General features: G+C 28.8%; 1 protein-coding gene across 1 annotated transcript; it reads left to right on the plus strand.

Annotated features, from left to right (window-relative positions):
- The first annotated feature begins 4,910 nt into the window (after positions 1 to 4,910).
- LOC114370563 (GDSL esterase/lipase At4g28780-like) lies at positions 4,911 to 9,798 on the plus strand. Its single transcript, XM_028327950.1, has 5 exons — positions 4,911 to 5,224; positions 5,401 to 5,528; positions 6,465 to 6,707; positions 7,442 to 7,694; positions 9,286 to 9,798. The coding sequence occupies exons 1-5, from the start codon at positions 4,981 to 4,983 to the stop codon at positions 9,519 to 9,521; spliced, it is 1,104 nt and encodes a 367-aa protein (XP_028183751.1). The 5' UTR covers positions 4,911 to 4,980; the 3' UTR covers positions 9,522 to 9,798.
- Positions 9,799 to 10,044: the final 246 nt, after the last annotated feature.

The following is a 10,044-nucleotide window of genomic DNA, read 5'->3' on the forward strand; positions in this document are numbered from 1 at the left end:
TATTTACGTTTATAAAAACAATATATGATTTTTTGAAAGTTTTCTTAAACTAATTTCAATGAGTTGTTGGAAAATATTTTTTTTATGATGATGAGTTTATTGAAAAATCTTATACCTGTATCTTTATCCGGGTCTTAATGTTATTAATAGGATATAATTAACTATTTAAGAAAAAAATATTTTCTTTCAATTTACGTTTTCATATCTCTATCAAATAAATTTTTACATCGCTTTATTTTTACTTATATTTTTATTTCTTCTTTATTTTCTTTTTCAACTCAAATAAAATTAATTTACTACTACTATTAGTCAGACATACCTGGTTAATTCAAACACATTTAGTTATTGATTTCCGCCATTAATTGGCATTGCCAGGGTAGATGTCCGTGAGAAAATGATGTCGGATCCTTTATTCAAATATTTGGGTTCAGGAGTTTCAAGTTTTTTTTTTTAAAGTTTTGTTAACATTAAATTTTAGGTTTAATTTTAAATAATAAAAAATAATTTTTTTATTGAAAACAAAATGTTCTATATGTCCAAAATATAATATTTTAATATTTTTCACTTTTTTTTTTGTTTAAAATTAGTCTTAAGGTTAATAAAACTGAAAAGTAATTTTGTTAACATTAAAATTAAAGAAATGAAAATAATTAGAAAGAAGACATTATCATATTAAACATACAAAATTCTTTCTTTTAATAAAAAGTTGTTTTGTGGGGGCAATTGTTCCCATAGTTACTCTATGTGCGTGTTATTTGCTAGTTACTAATATCAAATTTATAAACTTTAAGAATTTTTAATTAAGTACTTAATTAAATAAACAAACTTAATTAAGCATTTAATTCATCCTAGTTTAAATATTTTAGAAACAACTTAATCCATTCATACTTTTTGAGTGTAGATCATACAACGTGTGTAAATTATTAGCCTCTGAAATTTGTAGTTCACGTTATACTACTTTTCTTGACAGATTTGGGAAATTTCCTCTGTGGAAAACATCATCTTTTAGCTTTGTCTAGTAGTCACGTCTTGTGCCTGTCCCGCCACGTAGCATTTAAATTTTGATGAAACATTGAGGAGGGAAGAAAGGGAAAAATTACTTAGATTTTTTTTTTTTTGGAATACAAAAGTAAGCGTGTGATTAAAAATAAAAAAGTTAAACATCATATGAATGAAAAAAAATTCATATATGAAAAAAAATTCATATATTTTAAATTAAAGTGTGATGTCAAATTTTCATATGTGATTATGGATGTAAACATTCCCATATTTACTCCATTCAATCCCCTACAGTTGTTCCCTTTGATAAAAAAACGAAGATCGATCTACCTTCGCGGCTTAGCCTCAGTCATTTGCTTTATTTTGTCGAAGCCTTAACCATTTATGTACAATCACATGCATGCTCAACTCCTAATAGTGCTTTTTTCTACCGACCCAATAAATAAAAACAGTTAGATAATAATAGTCGTTGGCATTGTGCTGGTGGCTGGTGCCAGTGATCAACAATTGCATTTTCATCATTAATATTAGAAAGTGACCTAAGTTCCTGTATGCATTGTATAGCATTTCTAGTAGTGTCACTTACGTACGTAAAAATTCAATGCCTAGAAAATCTGTTGTCTTAATTAGTTAACGTAATAATTAAAAAAAAAATGTCTGTTGCCCTACGGATCAGCACATATTGCAAAAATACAGTGACAACTGACAAGACGTATTGACACGTTTATGAGTAGATATTTTGAAGTTAATCATGCTGCTTAACATAATACGTGGAAAAAAAACAAATTTAAAGCATGCATGCAGATGGGTTTCAGCAGAAAATATCTGTTTATAGAGGCTACCCGTGCCTTTAAGTAGATAACTTTAAGTAGTTAATTCCAATATTGATCATCAGTTACGAGTCTTGATTTAATTAAACTGGTTTGATGATTTAGTTTTAAATTAAGGAGAATCCTATTCGCTCTAGCTTTTTCCAATAAATAGATACATACTTATATTAAATGATAAAATTAATTTCAAATGGTTAAATAAGTATAACTGAGATCTATATATGCAGCATAATAAAATAAATTTAGTTACAGATTTTACAATAAAGGTATGTTATGATAATAACATAAAAAAAAACATTTGATTTTAAGTGTTTACAAAATGAGTAAATATAGTTTCCGTTTTTTGAACCACTAGGGTCAATACAGTTGTGGGAGATTTGAATAATATGCATGAGATTAAATATTCTAATTTTAGTGATTATTGTAAAACAAAAGTCTATGTTCTTAAGAATGTTTTTAAGATACAATGTTGTTTAATTACTTTTTTTTTTGTTTTTTTAACTATAAGCTAAATAGAATTAGAGAAAAAGTCTATACATTCAGTTAATAGATTTAGTATAGTTAATAGACAGCTAAGTTCTTAAGAATGTTGCAAGGGGTTAAGTTTTGAATCACATGTATAGAGAAAACTTTATTAGTATTAATATTTTAGTTTAGTGATTCTTAATCATGCTTAGAAGAATTCAGTCTTTGTAAAGTTGATTAACTTTTATAATACATATCTTTAAAGTTATATTTATAATATTTTTTAATTGATTGACCGTATAAACTTTATACACTAACAATATACATAAACTCATAATTAACTTTAAAATATTAAAATTAAAGTAACTGAAATTGATGTTTAAATTAAATCTCAATTGTAAATTTTATATTGTTTTAAAAGATTTACTTAAGAATTGGTTTCTTATATAGAAAAACTCATTATATATATATATATATATATATTATCTTGATGTCGGTGTCCTTAAAATATTGATCAAGAAATTAAAATATAAAATATTTATTATGAAAATTAATCATAAAAGAACATAAAAAAAATCTTAGATAGCTTAATTTTAAATAATTTATTATTATTTTTAGTTCTTTAACCAATATCTTAAAACACTAATTAGTAATTGGTATTTGTATGATGAGGTTTATTTCAATATTAGTATATTATTTATTGAATTTATAATATCAATATAGTTTTCACTTTTTATACATGTGTAATTTTAATTTGTTAAAAAATATAAAAAAAAAAAGTTGTCACGGATTTAATTTTTGACCATTTTTTTTATTAAAAAAGACAATACCTATTTCAACCATCTTTATACCATGAAAGAATTAATCTTCCAGGATTGATAATGAGATATCTTTATCTAAAGTGTAAACCAAAAGATAAATAACTATTATAATTTTTTTAAAGTTAAGTATTCATATAAAAAAAATATAAAATGTGTATTAAAATTCTAAGCATTTTTTTAAAAAAATTTGTGTTCTTTTTTTATTAAAAAAATAATGAAAACCTAAAACTTCGAGTGCTAAATTGCTTTGAATCGCACCCTTCGAATTAAATTTTAAATATAACGTCATCCAGCTTAGGCCCAGCTATACTGAAGACCGACAAGGGATGCAAAAGTCTTCCATTAATGCTAAAATAGATTTTCAACGGACAATTGATTATCGCAATATGGTATTCAATAACTCTTCTAAATCATTCCAAAATCGCTAAACTGATTTAAAGATACGGAATAGTGTATGCTGATTTTTTTTTAGGAGTGTATGCTGCACTGTACTTGATTTTTACATTTTCATTCAACCATAATTTTTTTTTCGATACTTCATTCAATTATAAATCTGGTGCTTCAAACTGTCACACTTATATAGTTATATTAGTCCACTTGTATATAGTAGGAAACCTTCTCAAATAGGAGTTAGCTGGTCTTGGGTTATTTTATTTAACTACAATGTTGTTTAATTACATTTTTTAGATAAAAAGGGGGTTAAAATGTTGTTTACTGGGCATCATTAATTGTCTCTGGGCTAATGTATTGACTTTGTCACTGGAATTAGACTAATGAAAGAAATTGTACGTTTTTTTTATGAAATAATTGCTCCCTCCGCCCCCAAAATAATAATCATGTCATTTTTTACAGACAAAAAATAATAATAAATAAATAAAATATAATTTTATAAAATTAATCTTACATTATTATTAATTTATTTTTAGATTTTATAGTTCATTATTAATAAACAAGAAATATAAGTAAAAAAGAGTAATTAATATTAAATTGAAAAATTAAAATGATAATTATATTAGATTAAAATGGTTTTTCTTACACAATAATTATAATGAGAAAAATGAGTAATATTTATGATTTCAATTCTTACTTAAAGATATTTGCATTTAATGCTGAATTTTATCTTGAATAAAATTACCTCTTATAAAAAAAATATTATAAAAGTTTACAAATAAAAATGAACTGAATAGTGTTTATTATCAATCATTCAGCCATTCAATGAGTAGAATTTTACAAAACTCCTACTATTTCAATAGCAGCTACTTCCTTAAACTTTAAAATACTCCACTAAGGAAGGATAGCAAAAGGATATATAATAGTCTAAGAATATCAAAATTGAAAAACGGGCACTTGTTGGTGCATTAAATTTAGGTTCTTTATACTTGGTTGACTGTGTGTCCTATGTAGTACTGAACAATAAGTGTGTTCCCGTTTGTCAATGCAATAACTTCAAATCTTTATGGCCATATTAGCCGTAAGTCCATAACCCATAGCAACGCGGCAATCACTATTTTTTCTTTTCTTTTCTTTTCTAACTTGTGTTTTTTTAAATAAAAAGTATTTTAATGGGTTTACTATTTTAAATAGGATCATTTGGTTCAGCTCAAATCACTCAGAACTTCAATAAAATATTGAGAATCTCATGATAATAATAGCTCTATATCAAATAAGATTTTTTTGTCTAAATATTTTTATTAGAAATAATTATATTCAAATTGGATAGAAACATTTCACATATTGACTAATTCATTATATAAAGACCATGCATCCCAGTCCTAGAATGCACAATCACCCCCAATCCAATATTTCCAAACAAGCACATACATACATTGATCACTATAACATAAAAACTGATTGAGCTGGTGAGGATGTCAAGAATGAGAGTGGTCCTCATGATCCTCACCCTGGTGGTGGTGACACTTCTCATCAACACAAAGAGTGTTGAAAGTGCTCGCACTTTCTTTGTGTTCGGGGACTCTCTGGTTGACAGTGGCAACAACAATTACTTGCCGACCACCGCACGCGCCGACTCTCCTCCCTATGGCATCGACTATCCCACCCGTCGCCCCACCGGCCGCTTCTCCAATGGCTACAACCTCCCTGACCTTATCAGTCAGTAGCACACACATATATATATATATAACACATTCATATACCATATCATCATGCTATATATATATATGCACATTTTCTTTTTAATATATGATACATTAATTAATTAAGACATGCTCACATGTTATTATATGTATGGAGTATGAAATTAATTTATGTGAATGATATTGTTCCAGGCCAGCATATTGGGTCTGAACCCACGTTACCATACTTGAGCCCTGAACTCACCGGACAAAAGCTATTAGTTGGGGCCAATTTCGCTTCCGCAGGGATAGGAATCCTTAACGACACCGGCATCCAATTTGTAATTAATCTACCAGCTCTCCTTTCTCTCTATCTATATGTATCCAATATAATAATATTGCTCAATGCACTTAAATTAACCATATCTATGTCCATGTACTATGCAGAAATGAGAACACACCTTTTAGCATATTTCCTTCAAACACATTTTATTATTAAAATTTACGAAAAATAACAAAATTAAGAGAGCAATTAATTCATCACGCAAGAAAGGAGACCTAAAATTTGTGATTTTTTTAAATTTTAACCAACTAGTAATTAAGAATGTGTTCAAAAGAATATTTTAAAAAGTGTGTTACTACCACATTTTTATGGAGAAATTATTACATTATCTAAACTAAATGTATTTATAGTCTCAATATTTATGTGATGTGCAATTGATTTTTTTTAAAAAGAAAATAAAACTTGATTGTGTATTACAAAAATGATTTGTGAACACCTAACATACTACTTTACAACTATAGTGAGAGAAAAACCTAAGTATGAATGATAAGTGATATAATGTTATGGGGAAAAAAAAGATATAAATAAATGGTAGTAGATATTAATGAAGTGAGTGTAATTAAAAGCATTCAAAAATCATTTTTCCATGTGAGGAATATTTGAACACTCACAAATTAAAAATAGTCCGTTAATATCTCATTTTTTCCCCTTTTATTACATCATACCATTAACTATCTCAATTACTTATTTCTCGTACTATATCTTTCTATACCCAAAAAAGCATACTAACTAACCATGACCGAAATATTGCAGATAATAACTAATTGAAGCCTTTCCCATGACATTATTGGGAATTATATATAAATAAATACAGAGTGTAATGAATTCCAGCGAATGCATGCGACCACAACCGTTATTTAAAAGCATTGGATCATACATAATTGATAATGAGTTAATTAAGATATATATAGTAGCTACGTGGTGTGATACACAGGTGGGGATCTTACGAATGTTCCAGCAGTATGCGTTGTTCGAGCAGTACCAGCAACGGTTAAGTGCAGAAGTGGGAGCAACGCAGACACAACGAATCGTGAATGGTGCACTGTTCCTGATGACGCTGGGTGGTAACGACTTCGTTAACAACTATTTTCTCACTCCTGTCTCTGCCAGGTCTCGCCAATTCACTGTCCCCCAGTATTGTCGTTACCTCATCACCGAGTATCGTAAAATTCTCATGGTAGTTCAAATTTCCATAAAAAGTTTTTTTTTTCTTTCTCTTTCAAGGTAAAACTAACAGAAAATTAATTGTCTCTTTTATTAGCATAACTCTTTGATTAAGACACATACTTCCATTTTCAATGGAAAGTTCAATGGGAGTTATAAGAAAAGCAAATACAAGCTATAGGAAGATGTATGTCACTATGTAAGTATGTGTAAGAAAATAAAATACAGGAGATAGTTTTCTGGGGGAAAAAAAGGTTAAAGTGAAAGAGCCAGATTATTGGCTTAATGCACTTTCTGAAAAACCTAACCAGAGGCTACTATAACGTTATTCATGATAGAGATATAATAAGTTTTCATTTAACAACTCAAGTTTTTGGAAGTAGTCCTTGATACTTCATTTTCAAGAGAGAGTATATCAGCATATTCACGTCAATTTTATTTTTTTATTTATCAAATTTGAATTAAGTTATTGAACTTAGTCTATTTCGCTTAATACACAAGAAAAATATGATTGCTGAAAATGCAGAGTATTTTTATTTTTCATGTTGGGGCATCCAAATGCAAAGTTCTTCCTTTTGAATTTTGTGTTGTAACTCATAAATCACGTACAACTGATACATGGGTGTTCTAATTCCTTTGTGTTATTTTTTCTTTTGGTCACATTTCTACCTTCCTTTTAAGTGCGGCATTCAAAATCATATTGATATGGGGTCAATTAATTTAATTGTTACATAAATGACAATGCAGAGGTTGTATGAGTTGGGTGCTAGAAGGGTTCTTGTGACCGGAACTGGTCCATTGGGCTGTGTTCCTGCTCAGCTTGCTACAAGGAGTAGTAACGGAGAGTGCGTGCCTGAGTTACAACAAGCTGCACAAATTTTCAACCCACTTCTGGTCCAAATGACTAGAGAAATCAACTCCCAAGTGGGCTCTGACGTTTTTGTTGCTGTCAATGCCTTCCAAATGAACATGAACTTCATCACCGACCCTCAAAGATTTGGTCTCTCAACATTTACTTAATTTAAACACTATTTTTTCATTGGTTTAAATTTATAGAAAAAGACAAAATTTGGTGGATCTAATATATTATATAATAATTCATTCTTCTGATTTTATCATTTTCAAATAAATTTTAACTAATTAAAAAGAATTTATTTAAAAGAGTGTGTTAAACAATATGTTTCTAACACATCTCTTGCTTAATTTCACCTTTTAATTCTAGAAGTTTTATTGAGCAAATACTCACCTTAATTAGCTTTCTAACTCTTCCACCCAATTAAATTAGCCCTTGCACATTAAATTTTTTTGACAAAACTTAAATGCACTTCCTTAATTTTTTTTTTTTTTTTTGTGTCTGTGTGTTCTTTTAAGGAGTTTTCATTCAACTAATCTTATATAATAATAGTTTACATTATAAGTCAACATAAATTATTGATACAAAACTCTATATCTGATAGAAGAATAACATTAAAACTAACTACAAAATTGTATTTTTGCCTTTAGAAAAATGCATCAAATGTAATAAACTTTGGATTTTTTTTATCAGCAAAAAATGATTGCATTATTGGGTACCAGAAGTACCTGTGGTAATTACATACCATTAGTTCCATTGCTTCCTTCCCAACCCAACACCAATTATCAACCAGCAAAATGACAGAAAAACAGGAAAACATATCCCTTACGTAGCATATTGCAGAGAGGCTAAATAACATATCCCTTTTTGTACACTAGCTATATCCACTACAATTCTATATGTTTTATCTTCCCAAAAACACGAAACTGCCCTCCCAAAAAGGTTAGCAGATTCATGATATACATTCACAACCTTAAGCATTGTAAGCATGTAGTCGGCTTAGAGTACCACTCAAAAAAAAAAAAAAAGATTCCTTCACAATAGCTTCCAACCATGTCCATGATTTATACTTAATGTTTTCCACCACCAAACACTACTACAAATGTGATTTTTAGCAATATTCTTTTTTATCAAACACATAATAAAAATATTACTTAAAACTTTTGATGATATTAAAAAAGGTCATAAAATTATGAACTAATATATTTTTATAGCATTTATCAAATGTTGCATATAACCCATGTTATTAAAATCTTTCCTTGACATTTTTAACTTTAGCAATATGAATTATATATAACATTTGATAAAATATAAAAAAAAATATTAGTAACATTTATTCATAATTTGATAATATTTTTTTAATATGATTAAAGACTTTCATCAATATTTTTATTAAGTGTTAAACAAAAAAATGTTACTAAAAATCAAATATGTAATAATGGAATCCAGATCAACGATTTTAAGTGGGTGAAAAAGGTAGAAGATTAAGTGGGTTGAAAAATGTAATAAACTTTGGATAGTTTTAAAACTTAAAAGAAAGGTTTTTTTTTTTTTAAAGAACATGGACTAATTTTAAGTGGGTGAAAAAGGTAGAAGATTAAGATGACTTTATGCTTAAATTTTACTTATTTGGATTTCATTTTATTTCTGAAGAGCTTTCTCTATAGTCCAATATTTGTGTTACTAATTAACTACATGTAACCCACTAATGGTCTTCTTTAATTGTTGGTGGTAGCAGGTTTTGTTACATCAAAGATAGCCTGTTGTGGACAAGGTCGTTTCAATGGGGTGGGACTGTGCACTGCATTGTCAAACCTATGCCCAAACCGTGATACTTATGCATTTTGGGACCCTTATCACCCATCTCAACGTGCTCTAGGGTTTATTGTTCGAGACATCTTTAGTGGAACCTCTGACATTATGACCCCTATGAACCTTAGCACCATCATGGCCATTGACTCCAACATCTATTAAGAGGTCTTAATTTATTAGTGTGAGCTAGTGAGGGGCAAAAACCTCATCACCATTGTAATTGTATGTGCCTGGATGTGTGTCTCAGTATTAATTACGTGCGTACCTTTGTTAAGCTTCCTCACGTTATGTGATAGCATATACTACATGTAATGTATGTGCAGGTGCAACATCACTACTAGCTAGTGTGTGAGATAGTTTAGTTATAATGGACTGGCTGAGGATTTCAATGTAAGTTAATTTTAAAATCTAAAAGGAATTTGCCAATAATCTATGCTTTGATTGGTTGCAAATTTGAAGTCTCTTATTTTTGCTTTTGCTCTTTGCGCGCGCATACACACACTTCTATGTAATTGATTTCGTACAAACATTGATTTTTAACCATTCGGCCAAGGCTTCAACAAATCAAGCCACCACATATGATTTACTCTCATCAAACCATTATTTGTTGCTATGCATCCTGCTTTAATGTCCAATTGTCCATAAAACCTGAATGGTGTTACAAGAGGAATATTTGCATAACACA

The sequence above is a fragment of the Glycine soja genome, chromosome 10 (assembly GCF_004193775.1).
Source record: "Glycine soja cultivar W05 chromosome 10, ASM419377v2, whole genome shotgun sequence".
Taxonomy (NCBI): Eukaryota; Viridiplantae; Streptophyta; class Magnoliopsida; order Fabales; family Fabaceae; genus Glycine; species Glycine soja.

Bases quoted from the DNA above. Each gene is read 5' to 3' on its own strand.
- LOC114370563 (XM_028327950.1), top strand. From the start codon at position 4,981: ATGTCAAGAATGAGAGTGGTCCTCATGATCCTCACCCTGGTGGTGGTG. The intron at 5,225-5,400 runs GTCAGTAGCACA...ATATTGTTCCAG, and splicing joins CAACCTCCCTGACCTTATCA to GCCAGCATATTGGGTCTGAA. The intron at 5,529-6,464 runs GTAATTAATCTA...TGTGATACACAG, and splicing joins ACGACACCGGCATCCAATTT to GTGGGGATCTTACGAATGTT.